Source organism: Talpa occidentalis, unplaced genomic scaffold, assembly GCF_014898055.3.
Source record: "Talpa occidentalis isolate TD23 unplaced genomic scaffold, MPIMG_talOcc4v2.1 talOcc4.6, whole genome shotgun sequence".
Classification (NCBI taxonomy): domain Eukaryota; kingdom Metazoa; phylum Chordata; class Mammalia; order Eulipotyphla; family Talpidae; genus Talpa; species Talpa occidentalis.
Genome location: NW_023604972.1, coordinates 120,326,721 through 120,349,704, shown reverse-complemented (window position 1 = coordinate 120,349,704; position 22,984 = coordinate 120,326,721). Strand labels below are relative to the sequence as shown.

The following is a 22,984-nucleotide window of genomic DNA, read 5'->3' as shown; positions in this document are numbered from 1 at the left end:
GAATTTAAAGTTTCTAACTATGTCTTCGTAACTTCTTTAAGCATATTATCTTGATATCATATAAACATGATATATATATATATATATATACATGATAGTTGTAGATTTAGATACACGTTTAGAATCACTTTATATTCCTGATGTTACATTTATTTAGTAGTGATTTTTATCATTAATGATGATTCTTTTTTCCCTTAACGTTTGTTACCCAGTAATATAAATACACTAGTTTTCTTTTAGCTACTGCTTGGAACATCTATCACTTTTTTTTTTTTTTTTTTTTTTACTTTTGATCATTCTTTTTGTCTTATAATTTTAGGTACTTTCTGGAAACATGAACCTTAACTTTTAAAAATTCAATCTGACAACACTTTTAAATTACAAGTTTATTATTTTGCAGTTAATGATTGCTGGAGTGTTTTGTTTATTTCCACCGTCTTATTTTGTACTATTTACTCTGCTTTCCATTTTGGGGGTGGCACTAACCAGAATAAAACTGGAGTCTCTAGCAATTTATTTTGCTTTTACCATGTGCAGAGCACCCTGTAAGAGAAGCCTTCACCCTTATGAGGACGTTCACTCAGACACTGACTTATCTAACAGGTATCTGCTCTACATGTCATGTGGAGCACCTGTCATCAGCCTTCGTTCTGGCTGTCTAGGAATGTTTCAGTTACTTGTCTAAATTATCCCCTGCCCATTGCATCTCCAGTCCTGAGATATCATCATAGAATGTTGTCAGTAAATTATTATTCATTATTCTGTGAAGGAACAAAGATTCTAGGCCTGCAATTCCCGCACACCATAGTGAAAACACAGCTTTCGCGTTGCCTGCTGTGTTCAGAGCCTCTTCACATTGTGCTTTCCTGTGTGTCTCCCCCAGCAGCAGGTAGCAGGGAAGCAAGGCCTAACACCTTGGCTCCTTGCCATTTGCCTAACTTTCCAGGGCCCCTTTATTTTTAGAAAGGGGGGGCTCTGAAGGAGAAAGGTACAGTGACTTATGCTGGGGTGGTGGCTCATGTTCTTTGGGGGACTGCACCCCTACAGGGCACTTCCTTTGTCTGTATAATGATAAAGGAGTTGGAGATACTTTGAGCTGAGGAGCTTGGAAGTCACTTGGCACCTGGAGTGTGCTTTTAGAATGTGCTCAAATAAGAGTTTCGCAAGTGTGACAAGCAGAGAAAACAAACACATGTGCCCGTGGTAGGGACTTAGAGCTGTTCTGTCCCAGCCACACCACCCCTGGTGCCAGAGAAACATGTTCCTGAGTTAGTTTCATTTATGTTAGAGGAAAAGATTCAAGAAGATTGTTTGGGAGAAAGAAGAGTAAGGAACCCATTCAACACGCCTGCAGAGTCTCTGAGTCCTTGAGCAGCCATGGCTAATGCTGAGCATGCAGATTGGAAGTCCTGCCCACTGGCCTTGGGATCACAGCTGAGCTCTGTGCCCCACCCCTCAGCAGACACCCTGCTGGCATACTTCCCAAGAGCCAGGGTCTCACTGAGGTGTTCAAGCTCTCCTATTTTAATTAGGAAAACATTGGCTGCAATGGTTCCCGCCATCACAACCACCTCCATTGCCAAAATCAATATAGGAGAAAAAGGAAGGTCTAGTGGTCTTCCACTTGCACCCAGGCTGGCACATGACTGCCTGTAGGTGTGAAAGAAGTGCAGAAATCCAGTGTTTAGCTTTCATAGTACCTACAGCAGAAGCAGGTGAGGAAGAAAAGCTTGAGGTTGGAGCACCTGCCTTGCCCTCCACTATAAAGTCCCGTTTGGGTAGATTTTCACATTGAGGTCCTTCAGGGGTCATTGGTCTGGATGTGGTTGTCTTAGGCTCAGGCATAGCTCCTGGTTCAGTCACTTTTTGGCGAGGGTGGCAGGACTGATGTCACTTAAAGCATGTAGCCTGAGCCAAAGTAATTAATGCAGAAGAGCCCCTTGGAAGGCCAACCCCAGGAGGGGCTTTGGATATGCATTATTTTCCAGGAAAGTTCTGTGGCATAATTACTTTCAGATTCTGGAAAGAATTATTAGTAGCTTGTAAACTCTTTGTGTGGGTCCTCTTGTGCCTGGATTATTGCTTTTAAGAACCCAGATGAATACTGCTGTTGTGTGTTATTTTACCTAAATTATTCCAAAAGGTGGATATTTATTCACCATGTATTTTGTTAGTTCCTTCCATGTGCCAGATAGGCAGTGAGGTTTAGGTGGTAAATGGAAATAGACAATATTGCTTTATTCAAGGAGTTTACAGTCTAGTGGGAAAGTCATTTATGAAATCATCCCACAAATAAATATGTAATTACTAGCTAATAATGTTATAAAAGAGGATTATCAGAATATGCAAGAAGGGAACCTGATCTTCTGTGGGGTGTAAAAGCCAAAATGATCTACTGGTTGACTCCCAACTGGCGTTTTCTGATCCCAAGACTTTGGTTAATGCCCTTTTCCACATCGCCATCCTTTTCCCTCTCCTGTGTCCTCTCTTCTGTATATCATCAAAAGACCAAAGTCAAGAGATATTTTAAAAAGTGAACATTGAACTCTTTGAGGAAAATGGTGGCTCTGACTCCAAAAAGTTGGGGCTTCCATTTGCTCAAAGAAAGAGCGAGAGTGGAATCTGATTCTAATAAGTGCTGTGGTGTAATCAAAACAGAGACCAAGTATAAATTCTAGCTCTGCTGTTTGTTGCATATTTGCCTTTGAGCAAATTATTTAATCTTTTTGAGTTTATATCTCCACATGGCAAAGTGGAAATTTCACAGGGTTATGTGAGTGTTAATAAAAAAATGCATGAGAAGCTCCTAGCACAGTAAAATGATCAGTAGATGTTAATTTTTACCGCCCAGGCTCTTGACCTCCATAGTTTCTGCTTCTCTTCCAAGACCTGGAAAAACAACAATAGGCAAATTTGGCTTTGAGTTCAGCTTGGCCACTTAGAAGTCTTTGATCTTAGTCAAATCACTTAATCCCTGAGTTTCAGTTTACTTAATCTACAAAAATGAAATTAACCATACTCACCTTGCAGGATTATTGTAAAGTTTAGCACTGTATTATGTTAAGCACCCAGTGGTGCCTCCTAAGTTGGGGAGAGGCAGTCGGTTTCCATAAACAGTGGTGATGGGGGGAAGGAGGAGGATAAAGAGTTATTGAGATCCTTGAATTCTTGCCCAAGGAACCGAGGATTTATTGACAGTCACTGCGCTTGAAGGTTTTTTTTTTTTCTAGACAGGGTTTCATAAGATGAGATGAAAAAATCTTGATATTGATGAGAATAAAGCAATATTGGCAAGAATGTGCAGGGCAAGAGAGAACACTCAGAAGTGGCAAGACCAACCTATTGAAGGCAAAACCCAGTTCGTATCATGTATATGTTATACGATCCTTTTATTACCACTGGACTCTTCTGAAATTCAGCAAGGTAAAGAGAGAAAGGAGAAGAGAAAAAAAAAAAAAAAAGAGAGAGAGAGAGAGACCCAGAGAATGAGAGACAGAAGTAGGGAGAGAGGCAGAAAGATACAGTTCCAAAGAGACAAGAGAAGGGGAAGCTCTCTTCATGAGCTTTCTGGCTTTTGGTGTGAAAACATCTGGCACACAGCTGTACAGACTGGATGCAGCTGCCCTGGCTGGGACTTTAATCCAGGTGTAAATCTGGCATCCACAGACTTGAATTTTCAGCTAAAATGTGGACTATTTTAATCAAAACTTCAGGGAATTGGTGAGGAGTTGGTAAAAATGCCATCTCCCCTGTATTATCCCACCTCCACTAAGATGCACCCCAACACCTGGAAACAGCTCCTCCCCCACTGCCTCCAGGCCATGTTTCTCTCTTCCTGGTCCCAGAGATTTCTGGCCAGTGGTGTGCTCTGACATTTCCCACACTCTCTTTCTTTCTTTTCCCTCTGCCCTGCTGGCAGTTGGCTTACTATTTTGCTCAGTGGAAAGTGAGTTTGCTTTTGTGAGAGAGCAATTTGACTTTGCTTTTTCCGAAAGCAGAATGTCTATAGGTTTAATTTATGTCTTTGATAATAAATTACTTTCTTTCTTTCAAGCCAGTTATCTAAACACTGGATGTCTGATAACTAATAGGGTCAGCAACCCACAAAAGTTCATTTATGGGCCTCCCTGGTGGCACAGGTGGTTGAGCACAGCGCTGTGAAGCTGCCCACAGCCTCTGCAGTGCCAATTTGATCTCCGCTGGCCTCGGAGCAACCTACACGGCAAGCAGACCTCTCCTGTCTTGCCCGCTGCTCCTCTCAGCAGTGTATTTCAGTCAGACTGCCTGTTCTGTTCCCCACTCTGTTTTTGGTGAATTCTCTCACCCCCCCCCCCCCGCCCCCACACATCTAGTCTGTAGCCTGGTTCTTGTATAAATAAAATAAATCTTTAAAAAAAAAGTTCATTTATGTTGCCAGAGTTGTATTGCCCTTCGTGCTGGTGCCTGGCTGGTGTATCTTGTTTAGAGAAAGCAGCTGGGCCTGCATTTACCCAGACCCACTGGAGGGAGCTGGGGGCACTGTGGAACAATACTTTGAAAGACTCCCACATCCTTGGGAAGTGCTGCCAGTGTTAAACCTAAGTTAGTAGATACTGTGGATGACAAGTGCACAAAGATGCTTCTCTGACCATCTCCCAAAGGACAATGACTGTATTGTCCCTGATGTTTTTCTCAGCCCGCGTTCCAGCTCTGAAAGAGCCCACTGTCCTGCTAAGATTATTGGAAATGGTCACCCTCCCCCAAGATACCACATAAGGCCCTGTTTTGGGGTGTGGGAATGTCTCCTCTATTATAATGTCTGTATTATTCTAAAGAACTTTTAACTAAATAGTTCACACATCAAAAGTGCATATGTAATTTTTATAAAATAATGTGAGCACTCACATGTACCCATCACCTAGCTTAAGAAGTAGAATATAATAGACTAGTTGTGAAGGCCCCTATATATCCTACTCATTCACCTCTTCTTTTGACCTCCCCAAGATAATTTTGTCAGTCTTACTTTTTTTAAGTTTAAACCACGTAAATATGGATCCCTAAATAATTAGTAAATTTTACTTGCTGTTGATTTTTATATAAATTGTATCAAATGGATGTATTCTTCTGTAACTTGGACATTTTTACATGAGATCATGAGCTAGAGCCATATCCATGCATTAAATACTCATTCATTCATTTTCCCTGCTGCATAGTATTCCATTCCATAGATATATTATAATTAGGTGTCCATTCTCTGTTGATAGACTTTCTGAACTGCTACTTGCTATTACTAGTAACACATTTGGAGTGTTTTATTTTTAACCATTACAAATTCTGTTATTATAATGTGTTACACACAGTCTCCTGATATAAATGTAGAAGAGTTTTTCCAGATTCTATAAAGTTGGCATGAATTTACTGCGTCAAAGGTGAACATTTCTACCTTTTTCAGTTTTTCCGAGTCTTTTGCAAAGTGTCTGTATTAGCTTACACATCTCACATCAGTGTGAAAGAGGCCCTATTTATCCTGTCTTTAGAAATATTTCTTATTCCCTGACTTTTATGATTTTGCCAATTGTGTCCGTATAAAATGACCATTCATTCTGGTTTTTATTTGTATGAGAAAACATTTTTCATATTTTGGGGTCATGGATGGCGTTCCTGTTGAATTCCTTGCATTTTTCTAATGCATCCTGATGTGCTCAGCATAGCTCTGTATGTGGCTGCATTAGGAAAGGGCTCGAAGGTACATGTTGACAGTGCTGTGCTGCTTTTCTCTGTCAAGGTCCCCAAGAAGAAGGAAGTGGCAGCTATGGACCCCATTATAGAACCAACTCAGGAGCTGGCGAGGATGATGAAGGAGATGATGATGATGACTTAGATTTGGATATTTCCTTTGAAGAGGTAAAAAAAAAATCTCTGCTCTTAAAACACAGGGTGTTTTTATTTTCTTGCTGAAGAAGGCAATTTAGCTAATGGCCCATGAACATTTTACTTAAATTTTACTTACATTTGCTTTTAGCACTTATTTATTTCCTCTGACTATTAGGCTCCAGGTGATCATAAATTAGTAGTAACTAAGTACCAGCCATGCTGGTATTCTATAGTTAGCTCCTGCCTGCTGACTTGACAATGTGGCAAAAATACATTTAGATTTTGCACCAAGTGAAAATTTTATAAAGTTAGGTATTAGAAGAAAATGGATAATTCCTTGACAAAGTAATTTATCTCTGTGGTATTAGAATAAAAATAAATCATGTAAAAACAGCTTTGCCACTGATTTTCTGAGCAATATAGGACAAGATACTTAAAATCCTGAGCCTCGAGTTCTTAATCCATAAACTGGGGTCAGTGCTATCTGCTCTTTCTACATCCCAGGAGGTTGGGGAGTTTCAAAAGTGACTATATTTTCAAGATACCAACCATAAAGAAGGCAATCTAGTGACTGCTCTGTGTGAATCCTGAATCTTTTTCTTTCTCTGGCTTTAGGTTAAACCACTTCCTGCTATCAAAGGAGGGAATAAGAAATTGTTGGTAGAACCCCATGTGGCACCTATATCGAACCCAAACACTGCTTCTATGCATGTGCCCCCTACCCCAGCATCTCTCCCTAATACAGCGGCTTTCCAGCCCACCCCTGTGGAGAAGAAAGGCAAGAATAATGTGGCTCTGATGCCCAGGCTCTTTGATATGTCTTGCGATGAAGCCCTCTGCCCTGCTGACAGTTTTTGTGTCAATGACTACACCTGGGGGGGCTCAAGATGCCACTGCAACCTGGGCAAAGGTGGTGAGAGCTGCTCAGAAGGTATGCCCTTGGTAGGGGAGGGCACGGTGGTGGGTTGTCCCAGTCGGGAACCAGAGGGCAATCTTGTGGTCTAGACACGGTTCTGTGTAAACCCTATTCACCCATGAATTGGTGAATAAGTTAGCCATGTCAAGCCAATTGTGAGGCAGCTTCCCTTGCTTCTAGTAAGACAACAACACATTTGATTCATGTCAAAGGTGCAGTACTTTGGACCACCTAATAAATTATTGGGACATCCCCTTTGGCAGTCGGGCTTAGTGTGAACACGTCTCTGCTAAAGAAATGCAGCCAAAACATGTGCATGCAGTTGGTTCAAAAAGACAATAATCAGTTTATGTCACACAAATATACAGCTGGAAAACGGGTATCAGTAATTCAAAAGCCACTGATTTTTTTTTAGAGTAGTAAGTTAAAATTTCCAGAGGTCCAGTTTCTTCCTAAGAAATTTAGATGCACAAAGCTTTCAAGGAGAGTTGTAGGAGTAAAGGTAGAGAAAGGCAGATCATCAGCTAGGTTTGACAGATGACCAGAAGTTTTTACCTACAGATGTGCAGTCATTGATGTATTTTGATTTTTGCATTTGAAGAAGTGAGGAAATAACACTCTTTTGTGTTGTCTTTTTCTCTTTTCAGATATTGTTATACAGTATCCTCAGTTCTTTGGCCACTCTTATGTAACCTTTGAACCTCTGAAGAATTCCTATCAGGCATTTCAAATTACTCTTGAATTTAGGGTAAGAGGAATTGTTTGATGAATGCCTTGAACATCTTAACACACAATGTGCTACATAAAAATGGGGGGGAGGGAGCAGAAGGAGGGAGGTAAATGCCAAAGGTCATTATGATACAGACCCTGTGCATACCCCAGTTCACAGGGTAGCAAGAATGATGGACACATTTGCACACTCAAGGTTGCCAGCAAGGGGAGAAGGGGTTCTGTGTATTACTAAATGAGGGAAGTGGCTGGTCAGTAGTTTGCCAGTGAGAATGTGCAGTCCCAACCACGTTGCTCATGTTCTTCCCAAGCCAGAATTTTAGAAGACATTGTGCATTCTCCATTCCAAGATCCCTGCAAAGGGAGCCCCAATGTCTGTTTCATTGCTATGGCTGCAGCTGAACCAATGGACAGCTGCACTGCTCATAACCTTGGCTCACAACGAGGACCCCTAGATACTCTCTGATCTGCACCAATTGCACCCTGAATGCAATCAGTGCTTCAGCTTGAAGTGATTTTTTGGGTATCTCAGAAGACATGAAAGGCTTGGCAATCTGGAAATGAATCTCCTCTGAGGTCATGGTCACAGGTTTCAGTGTCCAAAAGATGACTTGTCCCAGTCTAGAACAGCCAACAGGGCTGCAAAACATATAATCCATGAGTGGGGTCTCTACCATCCTGCTCTTGTAGTAGAAGGAAGAAGCAAATTTTCATGCTTCTCCAAAGGGAGGGGAGCAAAGAGAAAAAAAGTGGAATGACCTGAGGGGAGAATCACAATCAATGAGCACAGGAAAGGCATTTCTGTGACCAGCGTCTGCGTAGGCATGTTTTTCCTGAGGCTCTGCTACTGCATCCTTAAACCAATAAAGAGCAGGTCAAGTATGGGGCCACCTTCCGCTCACATCACTGCTGTTGCTCACACCCATTTAGACTGCCATTTGCTTATTGAAAATGAAGTGGGCACAAGTACCTGGGAGCAGATTGGCAGCTACATGCTCGTCCCTTGTAAATAGGACTATAGAGGAGAATGCCTGGGTTTCACATTCATGAGTGTTTGCTGGTGGTGCTTTATGAGGGAGGAGATGCTCATTGTTTGTGTGGCTTTTGTTTGTGTAACAGGCAGAGGCGGAGGAGGGCTTACTGCTCTACTGTGGGGAGAATGAACATGGGAGGGGTGATTTCATGTCCCTGGCCATCATCCGACGCTCACTCCAGTTCAGGTAACTCCCACCAAACCCACGATCTTTTAATACAGTCCTACATTATATTTTTGCAGTGTGAAATGTATATATGATGAGTACCTGTAGATAAAGTAAGAGTGTGTGTATCGTGAGCATGGATGCATTTACTAAATACTGGAGCATCAGGATTGCAGGGTGACTGGAGTTTGGGAACTTCTAACCATTCATTCGTACAACAACAAATGTTTCTTGAGTTGCTCCGGGTTACCAGCACTGTTGTCCATCTGGGAATGCAATGGCCAGTCAAAGCAACCAAGCCCCTTTCCTGCTGGAACCCTAGTGGATGTGGTGGGAATAACCACCTTCTGCTTGTCCTTTTCTGACTAACAGCCATGGACAGCAAAGAGGAGCCTCCACTCTCTCAAGGGTTAGGGGTTCCCAGAGACTCCTATCCCCTCCTTGTCTTTCCTTGGGGGCTGTGGTGAACTGCCTGGCTTATTTCCTCTGCCCTGCTCATTTTTTCCCAACGCTCTTTGGAAACCACGTTCAGTTTACACGTGGCGTTCAGGGAAGTGTTATGGAAGTGTGAGCATTTTGATCTCCCTCATGGAGGCTGGATATCACACCTATGTGCGAGTAGATTCACCAGTTAAGATCCTGAGCTCAGCATTAAGTCCCTGCCTTTTGACTTTAAGCAAATGACTGAACTTCTCAGGGCCAGTGTTTCCTCTTGGGCTATTGTGAGGATTATATGAATTAACTCACTGAAGTACTCAGAGCATCCTCTGGCACGTAGCTAGCACTCAATAAGCATCAACGATTCTTGATTTAATTCAGATTGCTGAGCATCCCACTTGGATTTGAAAATGGGCCTCCCTCTTTTTATTGATGGTTAACATAGCACCAGCCTCTGGGGCAGCAGCTCTAAACTGGTGAGGCGCTAACACTTGGAGGATTGATGGACTGTCAGTAGCACAGCAGTTGTTGCTGGTCACAGCTCCCCAGCTCTGCAACTGCTGCTGGTGTTTCTGTGATCCCCTCTGGGTCAGCCTGTCCCACAATGCACCTTAACCCCATCCCACTCCATCGAGGGTCATGAAACAAAGGAAGGCTACCATTCGTGAGATCCTCTCAGGACAGTGCAGGTGGGCATCCTTCCTCACTGACAATCTCAGGACCCAAGGGGGAAGTGACATAGTGGTTGTGTGGTCAGAAAGGGTCACAATTCTAGTGTCAGACATAGTGATGGTTGGGCCTTCCAGGACATAGACATTTGGGGAAAGCAACAAGAATCAGACAGCCTGGTGAGAATGCTCCCTCTGTGCCCATACCAGCCCTCAACCGGAGCCTCCTGTGGGAAGCACACCTGTACATGGGCACAGATGAACACAGATGGCCACTCTGGCCAGCTTGCCACGATGAATGCAAAGACATGATTTTTCTTACATCTCATTAATATCACTGAGCTGTCATTTGAGAGTTGGAGAAAGTACCCTGAGGAGTCTCTGAAAGCAGAAAACTCAAGTTCTAATTCACAGCACCTTGAATCTACTTTAAGCATCTGGTAACTTCTGAAAATGAGAGGGAGGACCTAGTTGCCCATCATTTTCTAAGCTGCTGGGAAGGCCCCACATTCAGGGTTCTGCAGACAGCGTAGCTATAACTAAGTTGCCATCACCAAGCAGGAGGCATCTTGCTCATCCGTGTAGATTAAAACAGTGCTTGGGATTTGTAAGCAGAACTCTGAACAGATCGACTCTTCAAGAAGCCCTTACCCTGGAAGCGATGTCCGTAAAGCCTCAACACATGATGAGCTAGTTAATCAAAGAATCTTCCTTTCTTTTCCCTCTCCCACAGGTTTAATTGTGGAACTGGGGTTGCCATCATCACAAGTGAGACCAAAGTGAAACTGGGGGCCTGGCACGTGGTGACGCTCTACAGAGATGGTCTCAATGGGCTGCTGCGGCTCAACAACGGCACTCCGGTAACAGGCCAGTCCCAGGTGAGCACGCTTCACTCCCTACCCACCATCCAGAGCCTACCATAAGCTTCCCAAGCAGGCCCTACTGCAGAGAGCTGAGGAGACTGGGCAGGAGGCAAACTCTGGGTGGGTCCTCATACATGGTGAACCCATACACCTGAGCTCTGCTGTGCTCCTTCTGCATCTTCCCCCTGTATGTGGGTACTCAGGGCTTGTGCCCATCTCCCATGTCTATTGAGAAGAATGGAAACTACAAGCATCCTCATTGTGGGAGCAGGAGCCACGCAGTGGGCCTCATGCTCACAGACATGTGCTCTTTCTATAAGGACATCAATGCCCGGGGTCGAGGAAGGCCCATGCCAGGAGACGAAAGCCACTCTCGGGGCCAAACACAAAGCTTTCTCTTAAGGCGAGAGAGCTGTGATCCTGTGGCCTCAGAAAATAGTCCTGACGTTCACTTGGCTCAATGTGTGGGAATAATCCGCTCATCTACCTTTGGGTGTGTGGGGGCAGGATTATAGGAAGTGGTAAACAATTTAACTGTTGGACAACTCAGCAAATCACCTAGGTGGTCACATATTTGTCATGCTCTGGGCAATTTTAGGGTTGTGTTTGGAATAAACAGTTCGGATTAGTAACCTGCCAAGGAAAGGAGCCTGTAATTATAAATAAGCAGGTGTCCCCATTCTCTGAGGAAAAATGTAGCAAAAAAGCCTTTGTGTGTGAATGTGCACCATTTCCTCCCTTCCCGGATTCTTCACTGTTATTTACTGGTAAGATACGTTATGTAAAGGCCATCCTGGGTGATCAAAAAAAAGAAGAAAGGAAAAAAACTCATTAATTTGGACCCCAATGGTTTCAAAGGAACAGGAATCCAAATACAGTGAATGTGAATCCAGGGAGATCATTTATTTATCTATTTCTAAGGAAGGAAAAGGCAGGGTAAATGAAATACAGAGACACATAAGACCAGAAGGATAGACCTTAGTATGTTAAAATAAAATTTGATAGGAACAAAGAAGTTTTGAATTTGGAAGCAAAGTACTAACATGAAGACAGAATGAGGAAGTTTTAGTGGAAGCAACACATGTGAAAATGTCTCAGAACTTACAGCCAGGAAATTCAATGAGGATTAACATTGAATGCAGTATCAGTAAGCTAAATAAATTACAGGTTGTATTAATAGAGGCATAACATCTAGAATAAGGGAGGGAACAATCCCATTCTATTCTGGCAATTATCTGTAGCCTTCAGTGCTTTAATGGTCACCATTATCTAAGAAAGCTCTATTCAGATCTGTGATCATACCTCAAGAGGGCCAGAGACAACTGGAGCATGTCCAAAGAACAGTCACTAGAACAGGAAGATGGCATGAAATCCCTGAAATGATTGACTGGCAGACATTTCTTAGTTTGGGGAAGAGAAGATGAAGGCAGGGGTGGTAGATTTTTTTATCCCAGTGTCAAAAGGAGAGTCAAAGATGAAGGACTTACTCTATGGACCCTCAGCACTAAAGCTGGGAGAGTCACAGGGAGCCAACTTTGGCTGCACCAAAGATATACAGGGGTGCAACAAAGGTTCTTTGGAGAAGGTTCCCCATCCTTATTCAAAATACAGCTTAGCCAAATCCTTTGGTAAGGATGTACAAAGAATGCAATGGTCAATGGGAACTTGGCTTATGAGTTTTCATACTTTTTTTCCAACTCCAAGAGTCTATGATTTCAATGACTATAAGTATTAGTTCCAGAAACATATAATTATATGGATACTCAGGGCATTTGCCTCTCTACTACTGAGACTTGCTAAGCAAGTGGTATACACTGGACCATATATGTGGAATGTTTCGTAAACTATCTTGGAGTACAGCGACCTTAAAATCAGGGTTTCCCAAAAGCAGGGCTAAGATGAGGAGTTCTATGCAAGTGATGCATTAAGAAACTGGCAAGGGTGAGCAAAAGCTGCCCGCAAGTGCATGTAGTTAAGCCTCTCTGGCAAGGGTGAGCAAAAGGTAGACAGGAAGAGGTGCAAGGGTGAGCTCTCAGGCAGAGTTCTTTCAGACTTCGGGTCTGACTTCAGCCTGATCCCACAAGGGAATTCTGGAATATAAATTATACCTCTGAATTATTGCAGCCAAAAGCAAGGGAACTGGACTTTTATACTTCAGCAAAAACTACTAGAGGTCATGCTGGAGAGTTGCAAATTCCAGAGCACTATCAGGTCTCCACAGAGGTGGGCGGGCAGCCCCAGGGGTTCTACAGGCAATCCCAGCAGAGGAAGAACAAGGCCAGGCCTGAGACTCTGTGAAGGGAGCATCAAAGTCGCCACCAAGCCCTACAGCACACTTAATGAGAAGTGCAGAATAGAACTGAGATTTCAGGACCCTACTGTGGTGGTCCTGGATCAGGGCAAAGGGCCAGAGGGATGAAGATAGGATCCAGAAGGAATGACACCTGAGGAGCTTGCTGAAATAAGCCAACAGGGCACTTGACTCATCTGAGACAGCAGTGTGCAGTGACTGGCAAGCAATTTAATCAATTTTTAAATCCACTGTAAGTACTTTAGAGCTGCCTACTACATGGTATACTATTTACAAATGAATTTTGTCTATTCATTAATAGAGAGAAAGCGATGATTAGATATTCTACTTTGGAAAATAAAAGTGTAAAGGACACAGATTACATTTCAGTGGTTTACATTGTGGCCATTTTTAAATTCTGACTGTGTGCCTTTCCCCACCCCCTTCTTCACTCTTTAATCCAAATAAATGAGATATTTCTGTAATAAAAGTTGAAGGACCACGGGCACCTTAATTTTGTCCCACCTCATGTTCAACCCTATTTTGTCACTTCAAAACCTATAATCCAGATTGTGGTTTGGTCTAAGATTGGAAATGTCCCAACTGTAATAACACTTACAAAAACATTGTATCTGTGAGAAAATTTCAAAATAGTTTGCAACACAATCTCTTTGTTAATCCCTCCCCTGCCCAAGAATGTTTCTTGTAGGATGTAGTGTAAATATGACCAGGAGCGGGGAAAGATAAATGTGAGCCCCAGAGGCAAAATTAGGCCTGTCACCTCTGGGGGCACAGAATAGGCCTGTGGCACAGCCAAGGTACACAGTCAATGGGTGTCAGGGCTGGAGAGAGGGAGTTTTTTTTGGATGCCCAGCATGGTACACAGCCTGTTAGGTTGCTCTTGGCTCTGATCTACCTTCCCTTCCCTTGTAGACATTCCCAAATCATCCCTTCTGGAAACAGCCCTCTGAGAAGCTCACTGAGTTCCTATGGGAACTGTGGGTTTGATTTCCCAGAAGGTCAATGTCTTTATTGTTGTTGTTGAAGTCAGTGGCATCTCTATTATTATACAGGTTTCAGGTTACAGTCTCTTAAATCACTCTCTGTAGATATCACCTTGTTTGCCTCCAGAATTCTAATGCTTTCCCCTCACCCTGCATTTGACCCCATTATTACTCACACCCCTTTCCCCAGAAGATGGGAGAAAACACTGGCTGTAAACTCCATCTTAATCGTGTCTCTCTCATCAAAATCTTTTGTGTTCAGCTTTTGATTTTGTTTACTGAGGTACAGTTTTCATCTTTCTTAAAGGGCCAATACAGTAAAATTACCTTCCGGACACCTCTCTACCTTGGTGGGGCACCCAGTGCATTCTGGTTGGTCAGAGCAACAGGGACAAACCGAGGCTTCGAAGGCTGTGTTCAGTCCCTCATCGTTAACGGGAAGAGCATTGACATGAGGCCCTGGCCCCTGGGGAAAGCACTCAGCGGGGCTGATGTGGGTAAGTGGTTGCCTAGTGAGCTGGGGAGTGTTTGTGGGTTGTCTTTTGGGTTGGGGCCAGAGAAGTGAGCAGTTAGGTGGGTTGCCACCCTGGGCAGCTGGTTAATGTCCAACGTCAGGAAGGATTGGGTAAGATGGGTACTCTGCAGTCCCTGAGCCTGAATCCCAACATGGTAGATAATATGGTGCCCCAAGCCCTTGGCTGTGCCCCGCTCTGTCCTGAGCTAGTGCAGGAAGTGTGGCATGGCCTCACTGAGCAGGGCAACTCACCGCTTCGCTTTGTCTTCCCAGTCCAGTGGAAAAGCCAAGTGAGTAGTCCAAGAGCTTACCAATGGTCTCTGCTTGTAAGCGACACAGTCAAATCCTATTGTTGACTGCTGTGCTAAGTAAGCACTGCCCCACATGCCCTCTCTTTGAGCCCTCACGCTAACTCCAGCAGGTAGACATGATTCCTATTTTATACATGAAGAAACCTGAGTTTAGAAATGTTAAATAACTTATCCAAAATAGCAAAAAGAGCTAAGATCGTTTTTCCTTTTTTTTCTATTTCCTTTATTAAGAATTTTTGGGTGACAGTTTAAGATTCACAGCAAAACTGAAGGGAAGGTACAGAGATTTCCCGAATAAGCCGTCTCACTCCCTACATGCTTAGCCTCCCCCATGACCAACATTTCCCACTAGAGGAGGGCGTTGGTTAGAAATGGTGACACTTATAGAACATGCCACCCCTTGATATACCTCTTTGATATAAGGATTATTTTGAGAAGCTGAAGAAACAATGGAAACTCTGAAAAGAACAGTTGCCCTTGTGTAAGGAAAACTGACCCTGGAAAGGGGGTGGGGGTGACAGCTGCAAGGGAACTGTGACCAGAGATCAGTTTTTCATCTGAGAGACTCCTCTACTGGAGAGGACAACCTTGGTTCCCCACACCTTACCTCTCTTCACCTTCTCATGAATTCCTTCCCCTCTAAGGAGCCCTGGCCCCACCCCCTTTCCTTAACTATGGGGGGCATGTAAGACTCAGTTGCCTGACTGTGTTTTGAGTCATGTGTCTTCATAGGACTCTCATATGTATGTAGTTGAAATTGTGGGGCATTTTCTCTTTCATTAATCTGTCTTTTCATGACGGGTGGGGATGTGTCCTCAGCCAAGGAGCCTGCATGGTAGCGGGAAATGATTTTTCCTTGCCTGCATGGCATTGACATAGAATCATGGTGTTGCATGTTCTGTTAGTGTGAACAAATGACATGTCCGTCATTATGGTATCGTACAGAGGAGCTTCCCTGAGATAATAATCCTCTGTGATCTGCCTATTCATCCCTCCCCTGCCCTACCCCCTGACACCCACTGCTTTCTGTAGATTCCCCATCATTTTGTCTGTTTTAGAATGTCATATATTTGGGATCATCAGATATTTAAAATGTCATATATTTGGAATCATCATATATTTAGAATGTCATATATTTAGGTTTCTTTCAGATTTCTTTCTTTCACTTAGTCATATACCTTCAAGGTTTCTCCATGTTTTTTCATGGCTTGGTAGTTCATTTGATTTTAATGCTGAATAATAAATTCTTTATCTGGAAATACACAGTTTATTTTCCTCCTACTGAAAGATGTCTTGTTTGTTTCCACATTTTGGCAATTATGAATAGAGTGTCTATAAATATCTGATTTTGTGTACACATAAATTTTCAACTCTTTTGAATGAATTCCAAGGAGTATGATTGCTGAATTATATAATAAGAATGTTTGGTTTTGTAAGAAACTACCCAATTGTCTTCCAAAATGGCTTTACTGTTGTGCCACCCTACCAGCAAATGTGTGAGCATCCTGATGCGCCTGTCCCTGTCGGCATTTCCATTTTCCATTTAGGTCTGCAATCCATATTAAGTTGCTTTTTGTGCAGAGTGTAAAGTCTGTTTCTAGATTCATGTTTTTGCATACGGATGTCTGGTTGTCTCCACACCATTTGTTGAAAAGACTGGGATTATTTTTAAAACAATCAGGACATTTTTTCCATCACTGAAGGCAGCTAGTAGGTAATTCTAAGGTGGGTTAATTCAAGGGTTCTATTAGTTTGCTAGGGCTATAACAAAACATCACGCACTGGGCTGGGTGGCTTAAACAACAGAAATCTTCTTACCGTTCTGGAGACTGCAAACTCACAGTCAAGGCAGGTTTCATTTCTCCTGAAGCCATTTTCTTTGGCTTGCAGGTAGCCAGCTTCTCCCATGATTTCACCCTATGTATATTCCTGGTATCTTTTTCTCTTGTCTTAGAAAGTTATCAGTCCCACCTTATAAATACAAGGGTCCCACTTTTCTGATCTCATTTAGCCTTAATTACCTCCTCAAAAGCCCTCTTTCCAGATACGCCTCCACTGGGCTTCAGCCTATGAATTTTGAGGGCAACACAATTCAGTTCATAATAGTGACTCAAATCTGAACTCTGGGCTGGTGTCTCTGAATCTCTTGCTTTTCACTCATAATCCCAAGATCAGGCCACGGTGCTGAGCACCACATCCTCCCATGACATAGCCCTAGGTGGAAATGGAATGCCCCTTTTTCAAGCCTCATTTCCCTCTGTTTCCAAGATGTTAGTTTGAAAGAATGCACAGGAACACATTGTAAACACTCCTAGATTCTTCCATTAACATCTACCACGTCCCTTTTACCACATACCATCCAGCCCTCCATTTCAGACAAAATTCAGATTCAATCCTCACGACTCCAGCTATGATTAGATTGTTTTATAGCTAGTATTAGTTGAGCACACACTATATAGTCTAAACTAATCTTTAATCTTCCCAAGATACCTATGGCCCAAGTGTTTGGAGTTGTGATCTAGTGGAACGATACAGTTAAGTAACTCGTCTAATGTCACATAGCTCAGAAGTGCTGGAGCCTAAATATGCCCTCAGCCATTCTGGCACCTGCCCTCCTCACCACACCTGTCACAGCAGAGGCTCCCAGACTGGCTTTAAGTTGCTTCCTTCTGTCTTATTTACTGCTAATGGTGATGCCTTTTACTTAAAAGGAAAAGATCATTTTCCACATGTTATTTTCTATGCTATTTCCCTTCCCAGTTGATTACTTAGTCAAAGCAGACAGTAAATAGCTGTTACTGAAACCATTAGAAAAGATTCTAATTGGACATTTGATCCACTTTGAGTTAATTTTTGTGATGGGTAGAAGGGCTGTCTCCAAAATCCCTGTTTCAGATCTCTGTGATGATTAGAACATAAGAACCAGCAACTCCATCAGCTGGAGCTCAATTCTGAAGGCAGAGGTCCTGGATTTGGCAAATTAGTTAACTTTTTTGAGACTCACTTTCCACATCTATAAGTGGTAGCTACCTAATAAAATCATTACATCTACATGAGTTGTGAAATGTCAAAAGTATTTAGGCATTGTACATAGCAAAAATGTTATAAATATCTTCTGTTGTTGTCATAAGTAGTAGTGGTAGTAATATTCTGATTATACCCATCAAGCAGGGTCTAAGTTGTTTTTTCTCTTCATTGACCTGACAGGATAGATCTGGCAGTTTTGAGGTACTTTCTGACAGGAAGCTAATGTACTGCAAAGTTGAGCAAGGATGGATTTCTTACAGTGTTTCAAATTCTAACACAGTGTGCTACCAACCTCTCCATGGAGCAGATAGCACCAGGAGAGGCCAGTTTGCTGGCTCCAGACTCCCTGGAAGCAGTTTATTGGATCATTCAATTTGTCTCTATGAACTTCAGTGGCAGGCACTGGTCATGTTACCTTCTTTTAAATTTCTTTTATTTCCCTCTCTGAGGTGCAATAACAGGACTGATGATCCTTCTTTAACCTCCATATTTGCTTTCTTTGAATTAGTCCTTGCAAGTCTTTGTAAGTTAAATGCAAGGGGGAGTCTGGGCTCACGCAATCAGAGGTGAAGTTCTAGTAGAGACTGGCTTCTAGAAGAGGGTGATGTCCGTTAGAGAATTGTGGTTCCTCTCTCTGGCACCACTCACTGGGCATTGTCATCTTCTTTTGCTGTTCCACCTTCTCAACCCCAACAAACCTTTTTTCCCTCTCCCAAGGGACCTTTTGTTACTCATTCTTCTCTATCGGACTACCCCAGCTCTTGGACTTTCCTGCAACTCACATTCTAGAATAGTTGGTAGTCTTAGCAAATGCCATCAATCTCTGGCCTAACCTTCTTTTTGATAACTTCCACCCAAATTCTCATTACTTCCTTTCTCCAATCCTGTCTTGCATCTTTACACCCTGCTGAAACAGTGACTTGGCTTTACAACTCCCCACATCATTCAAGACTCAAGAGGTCTCAAGATACCCCTGGTGACCTGATAATCCCCCTGGATTATCACTCTGTCCTCATTCCTTCACTCAATAGATGCTTATTTGAGCACCTGCTTAGTGCTGGCCATGATGCTGGTGTTAGGAATAGAACAATAAACATGATAGACTGGATCCCAGCACTAAGGAGAGGCCAAATGAATGAAATAAGCACACAAGTGAATGTAAGATTATACTTGGGTGTAAGTGTTACGAGGAAGAAGTGATAGTAAGGAAATATTAAGGAAATATTACAGGTTGGAATTCAGAGAAAGCATTTATGAGGATGGAATGCAGAACTGATATCTGAAATAAGAGTAGGAGTTAAAAAGTAGACCAGAGAAGGAAGTGAATTCCTGGCAGAGAAAGTGGCCTGTCCCCATGGGAATATGAGTGAGAGGGGGGTCCTCAGGTGTAGTTTGTATTCTGAAAATATTCCCCTAGCTATAGAAAGCTCATTGGAAAGGGCGATCAGGGGTACACATAGACAGCAGCAACAGCTTGATTGAGATAATGGTGTTTGATCCAAGGTGGTAATGGTGGTAGAGCTATGGACACATTTGGCTGATCTTGGTGGGAGGAAGTACAAGCTTCTGTTATAGAAGGTGTAGGGAGGCTGTTCACTGCCCTTGAGCTCTTTGATGCACTTCACCATGATGGCCCGCCTTCTCTTGCCTCCTTGAGAGTCTGATTTCTCTTCTGCCCTTCATATCACTGCATAAGCCTGTACAACAGCTGACATATAGCAGATGTCAGTGTCAACAAAAGATATGTCATATCCTGATGAGCCCCTGCCAGTTCTCTGTACTCATGATCTTGCAACCTCCTTGTTCCCACTCTGAGTTGAAAGGGTTCCTCTTCTCTAAAACTAATGTATTTATCTGTACCCTGCACCCCTCCTGCCTTAGTTCCTGGAAACTTGCAGTTAGGATTAAGTTTTCTCATAACCCAAGGGCCCCTAACCCTTTGTGCACACATGACTTTGCAATCTCAAAATGTTTTAAAATGATACACGATAAGAAATATACTGAAATAAAAATATACATTTTTAAGTTTTGAGATTATAATGATGTGCTTCTTCATAAAGCATTTAAGATCATTATTATGTGGTGGGGATGAGCATACATGGTATCTTCAGATATCTGCAGCACATGGAGTAGGATATGACAGGCACTGTGGTCTGTCAGTCACAAGTCACTTGAACTGCTAATCCTAGAGGTTGGTTGCTTACATGAATAACTAAAGGAAATACTCAAGTCCAGTGAGAGTTTAGGAAAGTAATGATGAAAATTTGTCCCATCTAAGCTCCAGACCCCCTGCTCTGCTTATTCACACTTGCTCCAGCTGAAGCCAGTGCCCAGCTTCCCACGACCCTGCTGGTCTTCCAATTTGGGGGCCCTGGGAAGCTGTATCTTCTCTTCTTCTGACTCTAGCACCCATTCCAGGCCGCTAGTCTGACCTTCCTGTGATAGGGCTTCTGCCTTCCATCTTCTGGGGCTCAGCAAAGCTGCGAGTGCTCCTCTGTTACAACCCACCGAGACTCATGCTCCTCCACCTCACAGCCGTGTTAACTCCTCTACTTCCGTTGCTCCTGCTCCCCACACCCCCAAGCTTCTGGACTGCCCCCCGCCCTGTGTGGGTTCCCCTTCACCTGTCCTTCCTTTCTCTTCTCTACTGGCTCCTTACCTTTCCCACTTTCCTGGAGCTCTGGGGACCCTTTTAACCTGTCTTCTCACAGGGAGCCCAGTGTCTGAGATCACCGCTGCCCTATCCACCCCTGCCCTTTGCACTGGGCCGCTCCTCTGCTCAGAGCCCAGCAGAGGATGTCCCCAAGGTCACCTCACATGCACCCTGAGCAAAACCCAACTCTGCTCCTCAAAAACCAGATCCTAGTCACAGACACTCTCACTTGTATATTCTTACCTATATTCTTTCAGTCTTCCAAGCTAGCAACCTTGAGGTCATTCTAGAATCTTCCATCATCTTCAACCTGTGGAATGAACTGGCTATTTCTTCTTTCCCTGTCTCCTTGACCCTTCACTTCTCATTTCCGGGGTGATCATTCCCTCCAGTCCGGGTTAACCTCCCCGTAGGATTTCTTCCCACTTTCCCACCCCTTCCACTCACAATCTATCTTTCATTGCATTGCCAGAATAATCTTGCTGAAACGCTGCTTTCATCAAGTGAACAGCTCTGGCTGGCTTTCCCAGCCTTTACCCTCCACCCCATTCCCACCTCTTAAAAAAAATAGTTACAAAGCAAATTCGTAAAATAATTTTTTCCATGTATATTAAAATAACTCAAGGAACCCCCCTTCTTCCTGTGGGACCAGTCCTTCTCCGAGAAGGAATCTTAACCCACAGAAATTGGTGGATCGCAGGGACCTGGGAAAGTTTTGCTGAGATCAAAGTGGAGCCTTGGGGAGATGTGAATGCCGGCCTGGCTCTCAGGGTGGTGGCTGGAGAGAGACCACCTCTCCTGCCTGAACTTCTGGTGGCCCCACTTGGAATTCACAGATGCCAACTCATTACAACTGGGGTGGCAAGTCCTTGGAAGAGTTTTGATTGAATTCTGGGTGCACACTGCCCCAGCCCATCTGCCCTCCCCTCAAAGAGGCTTTATGAATAGATGGGGTGAGTTCAAACACAGATGCCTGGTAGGGAAGGATGCTCTGCTGACACGACCCAATCAGATGGAGGACGCTTGTCTCCATGGGGGGTGGGCTACTGGCTCATGGAGGTGCAGCATAAGAGACCTGGATGGATTAGGGTCCCCATAGCTCAGTCAGAGATGTGTCTCCTTGACCTCCTTGACCTGTGTCTCCTTGACCTCCACAGAGACAGTGTTTTATACTCACCTGTATAGCTCTGGGCCAGATTGTGGCCCATCTAATTTATCTCTTATACACAAGGTAAAAAGGAGAACAAAGAAGCAGAAGAGGGCCTCCCCGGTGGTGCAGCGGTTGAGCGCTGGGTTGTGAAGCTGCCAGCAGCTTCTGCAGCGCCGGTTCAATCCCCGGCTTCTCCCCGGCCACCGGAGGAGGGTCCCACATGGCGCGCAGACCTCTCCTGCCACCCGCTGCTCCCCTCAGCAGTGTACTTCGGTCCTTCTGCCTGCTCTGCTCCCCGCTCTGGCTCTGGTGAATTCTCTCACCCTCCCGCGCTTCTGACTGTACCCAGTGCTTGTATAAATAAATAATCTTTAAAAAAAAAAACAAAAAACAAAGAGGCAGAAGAAAAGTACCCCAGGGGAAGCCAGTTGGTTCTCACTTCATCTGATAGCTTTTAAGAGCCTCTCTGATGCAGGTTTGGGGACGAGGGCCAGCCCATCTGATGTTGAACCTCTCAGCACATTTTCCTGCAGCTCTCCTGCCTGCCCCTCATGACATTATAACTTTGAGGTAGAAATAGGGATTCAGGAACCCACATGCTAGGGTACTACAACCCCCTCCCCCACCCACCCCCCAGCAGCCCAGTGCTTGCCTCAGAAAGGAGCAACCAGCTTGTAAGCTTAGCATTAACTCCTTCAATGCTGATCCCTCTCTCCTCACTTAGAATCAGCAAGGCGACAACAGCACTTAAGGTAATTGGGGCCACACAAATGAGAACGCTTTTAACATAAACACTGTTGACATTGGTAGGCTTGAAATACACTCTTTTGAGAACAATAGAGAGATAAATTAAAGCAGAAACAGCTCAGTCATCCATTCAGAGGTCATAAAATCAGTCAACAATTTATTATTTGATTTATTGTGTCTACCGTGTTTAAAGAGTCTCTGTGGCTCTTCAAAAAAAACAAACCAAAATCAAATTAAAATGAAGGGAGGCTCTACTTACCCTGCAAACTGGCTTGCAGAGGTCCGAATCAATAGGAATTGAAACTGAATTGCATGTATTTGGAACCCTGAGCTGTTGACTTGGTCAGTTCTGTGGTGTGGGACTGGCTGGCATGATGACCTGGCTTTGTAATTCCCACTCTGTCCGTAGGGGAATGCAGCAGCGGGCTCTGCGATGAAGCCTCCTGTGTCAATGGCGGCACCTGCACCACAGTGAAAGCTGATGCTTATATCTGCCTCTGCCCCCTTGGATTTAAAGGTCGACATTGCGAAGACGGTGAGAAAGAAGCAAGTTGATGGCAGTTTCTGTCTCCATGTTAATGCATGTTGGTGTGACTTCTCAGTGCACCTTTAGCATAGCCTC

At 43.7% G+C, this 22,984-nt stretch overlaps 1 protein-coding gene across 1 annotated transcript in view; it reads left to right on the top strand.

Moving 5' to 3' along the window:
* Positions 1-22,984, top strand: part of EGFLAM (EGF like, fibronectin type III and laminin G domains) — a 147,773-nt gene that overhangs the window by 91,985 nt on the left and 32,804 nt on the right. Inside the window, exons 8-14 of the mRNA XM_037530083.2 lie at positions 5,765-5,883; positions 6,469-6,784; positions 7,417-7,517; positions 8,618-8,718; positions 10,537-10,681; positions 14,268-14,457; positions 22,772-22,897. Coding sequence (XP_037385980.1) covers positions 5,765-5,883; positions 6,469-6,784; positions 7,417-7,517; positions 8,618-8,718; positions 10,537-10,681; positions 14,268-14,457; positions 22,772-22,897 — 1,098 coding nt within the window. The remainder of the gene's footprint in view (positions 1-5,764; positions 5,884-6,468; positions 6,785-7,416; positions 7,518-8,617; positions 8,719-10,536; positions 10,682-14,267; positions 14,458-22,771; positions 22,898-22,984) is intronic.